General features: G+C 45.1%; 2 protein-coding genes across 9 annotated transcripts in view; both read left to right on the forward strand.

Moving 5' to 3' along the window:
* The window catches only part of ALLC (allantoicase), a 28,681-nt gene extending 27,979 nt beyond the window's left edge, over window positions 1-702 (forward strand). The window contains exon 12 of the mRNA XM_082746355.1: window positions 345-702. Within this exon, the coding sequence (XP_082602481.1) occupies window positions 345-551 (207 nt within the window). The 3' untranslated portion in view covers window positions 552-702. The remainder of the gene's footprint in view (window positions 1-344) is intronic.
* An 858-nt stretch (window positions 703-1,560) lies between these two features.
* DCDC2C (doublecortin domain containing 2C) overlaps window positions 1,561-15,661 on the forward strand; it is a 91,234-nt gene continuing 77,133 nt past the window's right edge. For 7 of the 8 annotated variants that reach the window (XR_014315790.1, XM_082746346.1, XM_082746347.1 and 4 more), the window contains exon 1: window positions 1,561-1,909. Coding sequence is in view for 6 of the 8 variants with exons in the window: in XM_082746346.1 (XP_082602472.1) it covers window positions 1,623-1,909 (287 nt within the window). In the remaining 2 variants the exon portion in view is untranslated. Of the gene's footprint in view, window positions 1,953-15,661 lie in introns of all 8 variants that reach the window. The other variant, XM_082746349.1, reaches the window with a different exon arrangement.

The following is a 15,661-nucleotide window of genomic DNA, read 5'->3' on the forward strand; positions in this document are numbered from 1 at the left end:
ATGCTGAGACATTCTGGAAGTGTCCGCTTCCATCCGGTAAGAAGATAGTCATTTGCGGGTCAGAGTGGGGTGTGAAGGTTGCTCCCATGGAGTTATGGGTGACGACCTCTGGGAGGTCACTTGCTTTCCTTATCAGTGTGTGTACTTCAATGACTATTAAGAACCACAGATAGCATCGACCTGAGTGTTCATGTCAGTGTTCCCCAGGCTTGTGATCCCAACTAGCTTTTCTCTGTGGTCAGTGAGTACCTGTCACGGTTCATGGGTGTTGAGCCCACAGGATGGCTGGCTCCATGGGCCTCGCCCTGTGTTATCACAAGGGTGCCCCCCTGCTTCTCTTTCAGCTCTCCGCCAACAACAGTCACTTGTTCGACAGCCTGACCCTGGAGCTCCAGGACGTCATCACACACGCAAGGCTCACCATCTCCCCGGACGGTGGCGTGGGCCGCCTGCGACTCAAGGGCTTCCCCAGCTCCATCTGCCTGCTGCGGCCCCGCGAGAAGCCCATGATGAGGTTCTCCGTGAAAGCGGGCTTCCGAGCCAACCTCTGACGCCCCGCAAGGCCGAGCGCTGGTCAACGCGGTCCTACACGTCTCCTGAAATGTTCTTAACACCCCAAACTTAAGAGGCTTCTAGCAATGAATCTTACCAAGATCAATGGGATTCCTGGTTATTTAATAAAGTGGTCACTCTCACACGCTGGCATCTGTACTTACGGTCGCTGTGAAGTGTGAGGTAGGTGAAAAACTGGCTGAGGCTGTGAAAGGCAGGTGGTCTCCTAAAGTTTACGTGACAAAACCACTCCGAGATCTTGATGTAGCACACTCTGCGCCTCTTCCGTCTGTAGATGTGGCTGCGTATCCATAGCCTATCGCCTTCAACAGAAGTTTAAGCCCATCAAAACCACTGGAAAAATGTATTTCAGGAATCATTCACTGTCTCAGCTCAAGAGGACTGGCCCATCCCTACCCAGAAAAGGAATAGCTTCCACAGGGGTGCCCGTGCCCTGCAATTGTTCTTTCTCCCCCAAATGAAAGTGGATTCTGAGGGTCAGACTGGTGAGGAGCCGTGTGCCAGCTGTGAGGAGAAATCTAGTTTCTCACAGGCTCTGAATGGTTCCATACAATTCTTCCTTGACGAGTTTTGATGGGGAGAGAGTCCTGATGCGCACCCCCATCCCAGCAACCTGTCCTGCACAGGAGGCCGGCCAGCGCAGTGGGCAGGCTGTGGTTAGTGTGGGGTGGTCCTCAGCACCCTCCCATGCCTGCCACCTTGCCAGAGAGGTAGATCACAGAGAGCGGCTGTCTCCCTTCCTTTCCCCGAGCTCTGCTCGCTGCACCTGTCTAGGCTCGCGGAGGCTCCTCCCCGGTCCTGGCTCTCCGCCCCCTCCCCTGTCCAGGCTTTCAGATGCCCGCCGCTCCCCTGCGCCGACTCCCTGCCTCCCCTCCCCTGGCCATCGTCCTGCCCCTCTCTGGGCTGCAGGCCACAGGCGGTCACAATGGCCGGCTGGCGTCAGCCCGCGCAGGGACCCGGGGTCGCACCGCGGTCCCGCGCCCACTCCCTGGCTGCGCCCCGGCTCGAGGGCAGCGAGCGGTGTCCGGTGGCCCTGGGGCGGCGCGGCCATGGGCACGCGCGGGCCGCACGTGCTGGTGGACACCACGCCCGCCAAGACCATCCTGGTGTACCGCAACGGGGACGCGTTCTTCGTGGGCCGGAGGTTCGTGCTGCCGCGGCGGCCCGTGGCCACCTTCGAGGCGCTGCTGGACCAGCTCACCGAGCGGATGGAGGTGCCTTTCGGCGTGCGGCGCCTGTTCACGCCGACGTGCGGGCACCCGGTGCTCGAGCTGCAGGCGCTGCGGGCGGGCGGCAAGTACGTGGCGGCCGGCCGCGAGCCCTTCAAGAAGCTCGAGTGAGTGCGGTGCCCCCTCCCCGCGCGGCCCGCTGCCCTCGAGGTGCGCCGTCCACCCGAGGCGCACCTGTCCCCCTCTGCCCTCTGTGCGGGGTGACCCGGAGAGTGCAGCAGCGCAATGTTGCCCGCCGTGGGCGGTGACCCGGCAAGTGCGGGAGGCACACCTGTCACCCTCTGCCCTGTGACCGGCCAGCGCGAGTGAGGGACGTGCACTGTCGCCCCTTCTCACGGTGACCAGGCGAGCTCAGAGCCGTGTTCTGTGCCTGGTGACTCACCAGTGGGGCAGCACCCCTGTGCGCACAGCCCCCTCCTGCTGGTTGTGGCCGGGCTGGCGTCCACCTGCCCCCCCCCCCCCCCCCCCCCCCCCCCCGGTGTGTTAGAGGGTGTCAGAAAGGTCCTGGAAAAAGGAATGGGCGGGCAGTGGCCCTGAGGACAAGCCGGTCTGAAAAGTCCACCTGGCTGGAAGATCTGCAGGAAGGGAGGGAGCCAGCCCTGCGGGGAGAACTGGGGAAGCAGCTGGAAGGCAGGAGTCAGATAAGGGTCATCCTCTGCCTGGCTTCCCCCCTCCTCACGTGTTGGGCCATGCCTGGCTGGGCATTCCCGGATGAACGCACTTGCTAAGGTGTGAAATGCGTGGGTCTCCAGCAGAGTCGCCTGCTAGACTGGGGCCTTGTAAGCATCACTTCCAGAATCCTGGCCCATGAAGCAAGACTGGCCCACAGCACAGACTGAATGTCTGCGGAGGGCAAAGAGACCCCCTCCCCAGTGTCTGCTGAGGTCAAGACAGCCGGCGGGAGAGATGTTAGCTGTCCTGGGGAGATACACTTGTGTGTGAAATCCTGATGGAAACGGAGTGGCCATATTCAACTTGTGAGTCCTATTGGATGGCGTCCCCTCAGAATGTCAGTTTGAGGCTTTTTTGTTAAGCCCGACACTGGTGTCACAGTCCCTTTGAGGTCTTACTGCTTGTGGGCTTACACAGCACAGTTCCTCTGTTCATCTTCTCAGGAGTACTCCAGTGCTTCTTACAATTTCTCCGAGCTTTCTTAGTAACTGTCGTTATACAAGTGTCTCCGGAACCCCGAATTCAACCTTGCAGTTCTTCAACAAATAGCCGGTGTTCCCCCCTTCCCGTGGGGTGGAGTCCGGGTGCTGTAGAGGCTGTGAGAGCTTTACGATGCAGGTTTACGGGAGATAAGAAGCAAGTCACCATAACAGAGCGAGGGGTAACGACTATGAGAGATTCTGTTTTGGAGCAGGGCCTCTGAAATGGCTTCTTTACAAAATGCAAGGGGGGGAAGCTCTTCCTTATCCTTCAGGAATTCCTGACCTGTGGCAGGATCACCTGTTTCTTGTGTCTGCCTTTAAAAGACACACTGCCTGTGTTGGCACTGTTGCTAACTCATTTCTTTTATGGTGAAATGTATTGTATACACAGCAGTGTACACAATATTCTATGTAGAGTTTAAGAAAAATCTGTCTAAGCCACATTCGGGATCCCGAGAGGACGCAGCTGGTGTTTGACAACCTGCCACTTCCGTCCTCATCCTTTCCCACAGGTGACACCACTCTCCTGGTTTCTGTATCATCTTTCCATGATAATCGATCCTCAAAGGACAGATTTTTCAATGTTCTCATGTTTGTGTACTTCTGGTTTTCTGTTGGTTGCTTTTCCACATGATAATAAGCTGTGATTTTCATCCCCGTCAATAGTATGAGGCTGGAGGTCACTGGCCTCTGTGGTCATGTGCTCTTTCATGGACCAAAATGCCAGTTTTCTTCTCCCATCTGTTGATTGCTAATTTGGGTTGTTCTAAATTTTATGCTGGAATAAATGAAACACTGTTGTAAACATTCTTTGGCTTGTCTCAAGTGCATATGGGTAAGACTCTCTCTAGAAGGGTGCATTCGTTACCTACTGCCATATAACCAATCACCCCAAGCTTTTTGGCTTAAAACAGCTTTATTTTCTCACAGTTTCTGGGATCAGGAATTCAAGAGCAGCTTAGCCAAGCGATTCTGGCTCTGAGACTCTCGTGAGGTTGCAGTCAGCATGTGGCTACTGTCATCAGAAGGCCGGACTGGGGTGGGTGCTTCCCGGCTCACTCTTCACCCGGGGGGCAGGAAGCTTCACCCCTGCAGTGGGAGCCTCTTCATAGGTGACTTAGCAGCTGGCTCTCCCCAGCACCAGGGATCTGGGAGGGAGCCTGGCTGACGCTCCTCCTGGTTTTCTGTCATGCTGTCTTGTCTCTCTATCTGCTAGTTATCTTTGGATGCGGGATATTACTCTCAAAACTTATTGGCAGAAATAACTTGAGGCCTAGGGTGATAATGTCTTTTGCCAAAGTTGATTTTTTGTGTGTTTTGGCCAGATACCTGTCATCCACTGTTCATGATCACCTTAGTGCAATTTCAGAATATGTGATAATTTGGGCCACCCAGATGGCTTGATGACTGGATGGATCCCACTGGGGTCCCAGTTCACAAGTATGGATAGTTCACAAGGAGCCCCGTTGCTGGTGCCCTGAGCCAAGTGCTTCTGCCTGCTGGCCACAGAGCCCATCAAAGACATGGTTCAACCTCTCAGCCATCTGTCTGTGGGCAGCAAGCCCTGGGCTGCAGTGGCCCCAGATAGTAGGCTCACATATTTGGATTTTCTTTATTTCCTGGACCTTGGCCTGGTAATTCCTCATTATTTTGTTAGATGTCTTATGTTTTGAGAAAATGTTGTCATTTTGTCTGATTTTATTAGTTTTTAGTGGACAGGTTGATCAGAGCTACTTAGTCCAGTGTCCCCAGGGATGGAAGTCTTCTCTCCCTCATTCTTCATGCATATTTTTATAGATGGATGATTCTGTTTGAATGACAGGGTCCTTCAGTCCACAGAAGCTGTTTATCCTTTTCCTTTCTTTATTTGGGGAAGATTTTATTTTTTATTTATTTGAGAGAGAGTGATAGAGAAAACAAGTTGGGGGAGGGGGGCAGAAGGAGAGAGAGGATCCCAAGCACACTTTCTGCTGAGTGCGGAGCCCAGCATGGGGCTCGCTCTCATGACCCTGAGATCCCAATCCGAGCAGAATCCAAGAGTTGCATACACAACTGACTGCACCTTCCGGGGGCCCTGGAAGGTGTTTTTCTATTGTCTTTAAACTTCGAGGTTGTTGATGAGAAATCAGTTATCACAATTTACTTATTTGAAAGTAATATTTTATCTATTCTGGCTATTTAGAATGTATTTTCTTTAACTTCAGTGTACTGTGGTGTAAGCGATTTGTCCAAGTAGCCAGTTGATTGAACTCTCTGGAGTCTGGTGTGGTAACTTTCAACAGCCCTTGTCTTTAGAGGATGCCTCTGTCTTACACTTTCTGTGTTTTCTGCCTTGGAGTTGATGTGGGTTGGCCTGTCTCACCGACACGAACCTCGGGGAGTCCTCCTCTTTGTCCCAATTTCTCTCTTTTCTTTGGGCTTTAGGTACTTGGTTCACATTGATCTTTTGGCTAATTTTTCTGCTGTATATAAGATGCTATCAAACCAATTCATTGAGTTTTAACTTTAAACTAATTTTTCATTTCTAAAAATTCCCCCTCATTCTTTTTCAAATCACGTGTATCGTTCTTTAGACTTTCTTGGTCCTGCATGTCCTTTCACACTTGCTTTTGCTGAAATATTGTCCTTGTGCATCTGAGATGCCTGTGTTGGAAAGCTGTTTCTATTTCCTGTTATTTTAGTTGTTTTTTTCTCAGTTGAGAGAATAATCTTGTTGGTTTACTTTTGACCGTAAGTGACTCCTTGTATGTGGATGTTAGTTGAGGAAATTCCTGCAGGGCTGAGATAAAGGTGAGACTCGTTGGAGAGGGCTGCTGAGCTGATCTTCTGCAGGCTGCTCACCCAAAGACACCCGGGGTCCAGGTAGTAACGTGGGACTTGGGAACCCACCCAGATAGTGTAATTTTGTGAGCAAGCTGGCTTGTGATCTGAATTCTCAATTGCATCTGCAAAGATGCAAATTAAACATCCTATTTTTTTTTTAAAGATTTTATTTATTTATTTGACAGAGAGAAATTACAAGTACACTGAGAGGCAGGCAGAGAGAGAGAGAGGAGGAAGCAGGCTCCCTGCCGAGCAGAGAGCCCGATTCAGGACTCGATCCCAGGACCCTGAGATCATGACCTGAGCCAAAGGCAGCGGCTTAACCCACTGAGCCACCCAGGAGCCCCAAAACATCCTATTGTTTTTGAAGGAAAATCTTAATCCATTGACATCTGAGTTGCCAAGAGGCATTGAATTAATGCCCTGACATTTTGGGTTAAGTTTGTGACAGCGCTAATCCTGCTAAATCCTGTTTGCTACAGCGAGCCTCGCTGACAAGAACACATTCCTTCACAGATGTCCGATTTTGTGATGATTGTTTTCAGGCTTGACCATATGCTATATCATGATTTATATATCACTGTAACCAGCTGCAAACAGAATTATTGTGTCCTCCCGAAATTCCCAAGTTGAAACCTGATCCCAAGTGTGGGTGTTAGGAGGTGGGGATTTTGGGAGGTGAACCGGTCATGAATAGGATTAGTGTACTTGTAAAAGGGACTGGACAGCTCAATGCCCTTGCTGCCATGTGAGGACACGCGAGAAGGCAGCCGTCCATGGACCTGGACGAGGGCCCTCGCCAGAACCCAGGCACACAGGCTTCTCATCGCAGACTCCCGGCCTCCAGAACGGTGATACACAAATTGCTGTTGTTGAATCCACTCTGTCTGGGTGTCTTTACTACCATCACTCCAGTGGACTTTGACACTCCGTACCCTGAATTCTGATTTCCTATAGAATCCACTGTTCAGGTAGCAGAATATGTTGCTACTAAAATTGACATTAAAATCCTCTTCAGTGTATGTATAATGAAGAGTATTTAATTCCCCGCCCCAAACATTTCCTTGTAAAATCAGTCTGTGTGTTATGTATGAGCTGATGAGGAAGGAAGCCTGGAAGCATGGGCCAACATGCCCAAACATGCTCGGTACATGCTTCTCTTTCCTCTGTCCTGTGGGTCGGGGAGTTTTCTAATAGACCCTGTTAGACCTTTGATTTGGTGGGGAGACTGTCATAGTTTATTTGAAATGTTTTGGACACATGGTCGAAACACCGACACTTGGAGGCATTTCTCTTCCCAGATCTCTTCAGGTTTGTTAGTGTTTTCCATGAGGGAGACAGCGTGATCCTGTTCACGGGTAGGGGTGGGGAGTGGGGAGGGTCAGGGCATTTCCAGGTGTCCTCGAGACTCTGGAATCATCCGTGTACCTTCAGTGATGTACATAGATCGGTGCTCTTTGCTTGTGAAGTTCATCATGGAGAGGCATTTAAATTTCATTTTCTTCACTACTTTTTAGATCAATGAAGTATGAAATCGGAATCCAGACTTAGGTGACTGAAGCTCTGACAAATCTTTTGGCTTGATTTCTGCTGGTATCAGTAAGCTAGCACTTGTTGGAATGTATGTTCTGTAATTACTGAGCCACTGGGCAGTTAAAGTTAATTTTCTCTAGCAAATAATCTTCTAATTGTACCACCAGCAAATGAACTTTGCAGTGAAACCTAATGATGTGTTAGCTGTCCTGGGGCTCTTCTCATAATAATGGCTGCAAAATGGTACATTGACAAGACAAACACCATCAAGTCTGTATAGAACCCGATCATTATTCAAACCCTACATTTTCTGGGATGAATTAGAGATGAGGAACATAGGTTTTTCTTCTATAAAACAAAATATTATAGGCTAGTAATTACGCTTCAAAAAAAATGTCCAGTAAAGCCTAGAATTCACGATTTCTTTTGTGGAGAAAACTGTATTCACAAAAGAACGTAAATCAAGGCATGGTGTGTGTGTGCCCATGACTGGGGGAACCTCCAGAGAATCTGAGTTATACCAGGAATTTTTCCTGGTTGCCTTATTATCAAAAATCAAATGTAATGTTTGCTTACAGTATGGAAGAGCTTTAAATCACACTATCATAGTTCGCCTGCACCCAGCCTTTACTTCTGTCTCCTTTTCACCCGTTTGTATCCTGAGGATAGTGGGTATCAGGAAAAGGAGGCAGCTGAACCAGATATCAGATATCGGGAGTGTGGTCTCAGGGACAGAAGGCCTGGGTTGCAGTGAATCCTGGCTCTTCCTATCTCAGTAGCATTTAGCCAGTTACATGACCTTGCTGAAGATCTATGTCCTCATCAAAATGGGGTGAGTTCATAGCCGATGTGGTGCTGTGAAATTTAATGCATGCAGTACTTTAAAATGCCTGGATTAATTCAAATGGGTGGCTTCTTCCTTTCCTTTGTTCTCTGGAAGCAGCACCAAGTGACTTTGCACGTTAATGTCCAGTTTCTGCTCAAATGTCGGCTCCCCTCTTTCCACCCCAAGGAAATCCACATCCTACAGAGCCCTTCTCCAAACACTGGCCTAAAGACTCCAGTTCACTGCATCTCTGAGGAATTAGTTTTTTTCTCTCTGTTGTATTTGTCAGTTTTTTGGAGTGAAACATTGAAATGATAAACAGCATTTTGTGTTTTTTGGTTGGATCTTTTTATGCCTTAGTTTTTCTCCCCCCCATGCTTGCTTGTTCACTTTTTAATTAATTAATTAATCAATTAATTAATTAACATATAATGTATTATTTGCCCCAGGGATACAGGTCTCTGAATAACGAGTCTTACATTTCCCAGCACTCCCCATAGCACAGACCCTCTCCAATGTCCATTCCCAGCCACCCTATCTCTACTCCCCCCACCTCCAGCAAACCTCAGTTTGTTCTGTGACATTAAGAGTCTCTTCCAGTTTGTCTCCCTCCTGATCCCATTTTTTCCTTCCCTACCTCACATGGACCCCACACAGCCTCTCAACTTCCTCATATCCAGGAGATCAAATGTAATTGTTTTCCTCTGATTGACTTGTTCCGCTCAGCCTAATAGCCTCTAGTTCCTCCACATTGTTGCAAATGGCAAGATTTCGTTTCTTTTGATGGCTGCATGGTATTCCATTGTGTATAAATATATACCACTCTTCTTTTTTTTTTTAGTTTTTAAAAAAAATTTTATATTTTAAATTTCTTTTCAGAGTTCCAATATTCATTGTTTATGAACCACTCCCAGTGCTCCATGCAATATGCGCCCTCCATAATACCCACCACCTGGTTCCCCCAACCTCCCACTCCCTCTCCTCCAAATCCCTTAGTTTGTTTCTCAGAGTCCACAGTCTCTCATGGTTCATCTCCCCTTTCAATTTCCCACAACTCACTTCTCCTCTCCACCTCCTCATGTCCTCTGTGTTATTCCTTATGCTCTGCAAATAAACAACACTGTATGGTAATTGACTCTCTCTGCTTGACTTCTTTCACTCAGCATAATCTCTTCTAGTCCCGTCCATGTTGCTACAAAAGTTGGGAATTCATCCTTTCTGATGGAGGCATCATACTTCATAGTATATATGGACCACATCTTCCTTATCCATTTGTCCATCGAAGGGCATCTTGGTTCTTTCCACAGTTTTGCAACTGTGGCCATGGCTGCTATGAACATTGGGGTAGAGATGGCCCTTCTTTTCACGACATCTGTATCTTTGGGGTAAATGCCCAGGAGTACTATTGCAGGGTCAGAGGGTTCCCCTTTCTCCACATCCTCTCCAACACTTGTTGTTTACTGTCTTGTTAATTTTGGCCATTCTAACTGGTGTAAGGTGGTATCTCGATGTGGTTTTGATTTGATTCTCCTGATGGCTAATGATGGTGAACATTTTTTTATGTGTCTGTTAACCATTTTATACCACATCTTCTTATCCATTCATCTGTTGATGGACATCTAGGTTCTTTCCATAGTTTGGTTATTGTGGACATTGCTGCTCTAAACATTTGGGTGTACACACATGCCCCTTTGTATCACTACATTTGTATCTTTAGGGTAAATACCCAGTAGTGCAATTGCTGACTTATAGGATAGCTCTATCTTCAACTTTTTGTGGAACCTCCATACTGTTTTCCAGAGTGGCGGCACCAGCTTGCATTCCCACCAACAGTGTAGGAGGATTCCCCTTTTTCCACATCCTTGCCAACATCTGTTGTTTCCCGACTTGTTAATTTTAGCCAATCTGACTGGTGTGAGGTGGTATCTCATTGTGGTTTTAATTTGTATTTCCCCGATGCTGAGTGACACAGAACACTTTTTCATGAGTCTGTTGGCCATTTGGAAGTCTTCCTTGCAGAAATATCTTTTTGTGTCTTCTGCCTGTTTCTTGATTGAATTATTTGTTTGTTGGGTGTTGAGTCTGATAAGTTCTTTATAGATTTTGGATACTAGCCCTTTATCTGATATGTCATTTGCAAATATCTTTTCCCATTCTGTCAGTTGTCTTTTGGTTTTGTTGAGTGTTTCCTCTGCTGTGCCAAAGTTTTCTATCTTGATAAAGTCAAAATATTCATTATTGACCTTGTTTCCCTTGCCTTTGGCGATGTTTCTAGGAAGAAGTTGCTGTGGGTGAGGTCAAAGAGGTTGCTGCTTGTGTACTCTTTAAGGATTTTGATGGATTTCTGTCTCACATTGAACTCTTTCATCCATTTTGAGTCTATTTTTTTAATATTTTATTTACTTAACAGAGACAGAGAGATCACAAGCAGGCAGAGAGGCAGGCAGAGAGAGAGGAAGGGAAGCATGCTCCCTGCTGAGCAGAGAGCCCGATGAGGGCTCTATCCTAGCACCCTGAGATCATGACCTGAGCCGAAGGCAGAGGCTTTAAGCCACTGAGCCACCCAGGTGCCCCTTGAGTCTATTTTTTAAAAAATGTTTTTATTATACTGAGTGAAATAAGTCAAGCAGAGAGAGTCAATTATCATATGGTTTCACTTATTTGTGGAGCATAACAAATAGCATGGAGGACAAGGGGAGATGGAGAGGAGAAGGGAGTTGAGGGAAATTGGAAGGGGAGGTGAACCATGAGAGACTATGGACTCTGAAAAACAATCTGAGGGGTTTGAAGGGGCGGGGGGTGGGAGGTTGGGGGAACCAGGTGGTGGGTATTAGAGAGGGCACGGATTGCATGGAGCACTGGGTGTGGTGTAAAAACAAAGAATACTATTATGCTGAAAAGAAATAAAAAATTAAAAAGTTTTTATTAACTTTTAAATTTTTTCAGTGTTCCAAAATTCATTGTTTATGCACCACATGCAGTACTCCATGCAATACGTGCCCTCCATAATACCCACCATCAGGCTCACCCAACCTCCCACCCCCACCACTCCAAAACCCTCAGATTGTTTTTCAGAGTCTACAGTCTGTCATGCTTCATCTCCCCTTCCAATTTCCCCCAACTCACCTTTCCTCTCCATCTCCCCATGTCCTCCATGTTATTCCTTATGCTCCACAAATAAGCGAAACCATATGATAATTGACTCTCTCTGCTTGACTTCTTTCACTCAGCATAATCTCCTCCAGTCCCATCCGTGTTTTTTTTTAAATTTATTTTTTATTTATTTTCAGCATAACAGTATTCATTATTTTTTCACCACACCCAGTGCTCCATGCAATCCGTGTCTTCTATAATACCCACCACCTGGTACCCCAACCTCCCACCACCCTGCCGCTTCAAAACCCTCAGATTGTTTTTCAGAGTCCATAGTCTCTCATGGTTCACCTCCCCTTCCAATTTCCCCCAACTCCCTTCTCCTCTCTATCTACCCATGTCCCCCATCCATGTTGATACAAAATTTGAGTATTCATCATTTCTGATGGATGCATAATACTTCATAGTATATATGGACCACATCTTCCTTATCCATTCATCTGTCGAAGGGCATCTTGGTTCTTTCCACAGTTTGGTGATTGTGGCCATTGCTGCTATGAACATTGGAGTAGAGATGGCCCTTCTTTTCACTACATCTGTATCTTTGCGGTAAATACCCAGTAGTGCAATTGCAGGGTCCTAGGGCAGCTCTATTTTTTAATTTCTTAAGGAATCTCTTCACTGTTTTCCAAAGTGGCTGCACCAGCTTGCATTCCCACCAACAGTGTAAGAGGGTTCCCCTTTCTCCACATCCTCTCTAACACATGTTGTTTACTGTCTTGTTAATTTTGGCCATTCTAACAGGTTTAAGGTGGTATCTCAATGTGGTTTTGATTTGAATATCACTGATGGCTAATGATGTTGAACATTTTTTCATGTGTCTGTTAGCCATTTGGATGTCTTCATTGGAGAACTGTCTGTTCATGTCTTCTGCTCATTTTTTTGATGTGATTATCTGTTTTGTGTGTGTTGAGTTTGAGGAGTTCTTTATAGATCCTGGATTTCAGCCTTTTGTATTGTCATTTGTGAATATCTTCTCCCATTCCATGGGTTGCCTCTTTGTTTGTTGACTGTTTCCTTTGCTGTGCAGAAGCTTTTGATCTTGATAAAGTCCCCAAAATTAATTTTCACTTTTGTTTCCTTTGCCTTTGGAGACATATCTTGATAAGAAGTTGTTGTGGCCAATGTCAAAGAGGTTACTGCCTATGTTCTCCTTTAGGATTCTGATGGATTCTTGCCTCACTTTGAGGTTTTTTATCCATTTCTAGTTTATCTTTGTGTATGGTGTAAAAGAATGGTCGAGTTTCATTCTTCCACACATAGCTGTCAACAAATTAAGCCAACTCCACACAAAAGAAGGGAAATAATAAAAATCAGAGCAGAGATCAATGAGATAGAAACTAGAGATACAGTAGAGTGCATCAATGAAACTAAAAGCTGTTTTTTTGAAAGACTCAATAAGATTGATAAACCATTGGCCAAACTAATCCAAAAGAAAGGAGAGAAGACCCAAATTAATAAAATTATGAATGAAAAGGGAGAGATCACAACTAACACCAAAGAAGTAGAAACAATCATCAGAAATTATCAACAGTTATATGCCAATAAGGTAAGCAACCTAAATGAAATGGACACATTCCTGGAAAACTATAAACTTCCAAAACTGAACCAGGAAGAAATTGACAACCTGAATAGACCAATATCTAGTAATGAGATTGAAGCAGTGATCAAAAACCTCCCAAAAAACAAGAGCCCAGGACCTGACAGATTCCCTGGAGAATTCTACCAAACTTTCAAAGAAGAAATATACCTATTCTCCTGAAGCTGCTTCAAAAAACTGAAGCAGAGGGAAAACTGCCAGACTCTATGAAGCCAGCATTAACCGGATCCCCAAACCAGGCAAAGACTTTTCCAGAAAGGAGACTTTCAGACCAATATCCCTGATGAATATGGATGCTAAGATTCTCAACAAGATCCTAGCTAATAGGATCCAACAGTACATTAAAAAGATTATCCACCATGACCAGGTGGGATTTATCCCTGGGTTGCAAGGATGGTTCAACATTCACGAATGAATCAATGTGATAGAACAAATCAATAAGAGAAGAGAGAAGAACCACATGGTCTTCTCAATTGATGCAGAAATAACACTTGACAAAATCCAGCATCTGTTCCTGATTAAAATGCTTCAAAGTACAGGGATAGAGGGAACATTCCTCAACTTCATAAAGTCTATTTATGAAAAACCTACAGCGAATATCATCCTCAATGTGAAAAAGCTGACAGTCTTCCCTTTGAGACCAGGGACATGACAAAGATGTCCACTCTCACCACTCTTGTTCAACATAGTATTAGAAGTCCTAGTAACAGGGGTGCCTGGGTGACTCAGTAGGTTGAGCCTCTGCCTTTGGCTCAGGTCATGATCTCAGGCTCCTGGGATCGAGCCCCGCATTGGGCTCTCTGCTCAGAAGGGAGCCTGCTTCCACCCGCCCCACCTGCCTCTCTGCCTACTTGTGATCTATCTGTCAAATAAATAAATAAAATCTTAAAAAAAAAAGAAGTCCTAGCAACAGCAATCAGACAACAAAGAGAAATAAAAGGTAATAAAATTGGCAATGAAGAAGCCAAACTCTCTCTCTTCACAGATGACATGATACTTTATTTGGAAAACCCAAAAGACTCCACCTCCAAACTACTAGAACTCATTCAGCAATTCAGTAATGTGGCAGGGTACAAAGTCAATGTACAGAAATCAGTGGCTTTCTTATACACTAACAATGAAAATACAGAAAGGGAGATTAGAGAATCGATTCCATTTACTATAGCACCAAGAACCATAAGATACCTGGGAATAAACCTAACCAAAGAGGTAAGGAACTACAGAACACTCATGAAAGAAATTGAAGAAGACACAAAAAGATGGAAGACCATTCCATACTCTTGGATGGGAAGAATAAACATTAAAATGTCTATACTGCCTAGAGCAATCTATACTTTCAATGCCATTCCATTCAAAATTCCACTAGCATTTTTCAAAGAGCTGGAGAAAACAATCCTAAAATTTGTATGGAATCAGAAGAGACCCTGAATTGCTAAGGAAATGTTAATAAAAAAAAAAACAAAACAACAACAAACCAAAAACCAAAAAACAAAACTGGGGGCATCACATTGCCTGATTTCAAGCTTTACTACAAAGCTGTGATCACCAAGACAACATGGCACTGGCATAAAACAGACACATAGACCAGTAGAACAGAGTAGAGAGCCCAGATATGGACCCTCAACTCTATGGTCAAATAATCTTTGACAAAGCAGGAAAAAATATACGGTAGGAAAAAAGAAAATCTCTTCAATAAATGGTGCATTTTGAGTCTATTTTTATCTGTGGTGTAAGGAAATGGTCCAGTTTCATTCTTCTGGATGTGGCTGTCCAAATTTCCCCAAACCATTAATTCCCAAGACCATACTGTTTTGATAATTACAGCTTTGTCATAGAGCTTGAAGTCCGGAATTGTGATCCCACCAACTTTGGTTTTCTGTTTAAACATTCCTCCTGCTACTTGGGGTCTTTCTGGTTCCATACAGATTTTAGGATTATTTGTTCCATTTATTTCAAAAAAGTTGATGGTATTTTGATACAGATTGCATTAAATGTGTAGATTGCTTTAGGTAGCATAGACATTTTCACGATATTTGTTCTTCCAACACATGAGCATGGAATATTTTCCATTTCTTTTTGTCTTCCTCAATTTCTTTCATGAGTACTTTATAGTTTCTGAGTATAGATTCTTTGCCTTTTTGGTCAGGTTTATTCCTAGGTATCTTATGGTTTTTGGTGCAACTGTAAATGGGATGGACTGCTTAATTTCTCTTTCTTCTGTCTTGCTGTTGGTGTATAGAAATGCAACTGATTTCTGTGCATTGATTTTATCTTGACATTTTACTGAACTCTTGTATGAGTTCTAGCAGTTTTGGAATGAAGTCTTTTGGGTTTTCCACTTAAACTATCATATCATCTGCAAAGAGTAAGAATTCGAATTCTTCTTTGCCAATTCAGATGTCTTTTATTTCTTTTTGTTGTCTGATTGCTGAGGCTAGGAATTCTAGTACTATGTTGAATAGCAGTGGTGATAGGGAGAGTCCTGCTGTGTTCCTGACCTTAGGGGAAAAAGCTCTCAGTTTTTCCCCATTGAGAATGATATTTGTTGTGGATTTTTCATACATGGCTTTGATGATATTGAGGCATTTACTATACTGTGAAGAATTTTTGATCAAGAAAGGATATTGCATTTTTGTCAAATGCTTTTTCAATATCTGTTGAGAGTATCCTATGGTTCTGGTTCTTTGTTTTATTAATGTATTGTATCACATTGATTGATTTGCAGATATTGAACCAAACTTGCAACCGAGGAGTAAATCCCACTTGGTCA

This window comes from Mustela nivalis (assembly GCF_964662115.1).
Source record: "Mustela nivalis genome assembly, chromosome: 8".
NCBI classification, from domain to species: Eukaryota; Metazoa; Chordata; class Mammalia; order Carnivora; family Mustelidae; genus Mustela; species Mustela nivalis.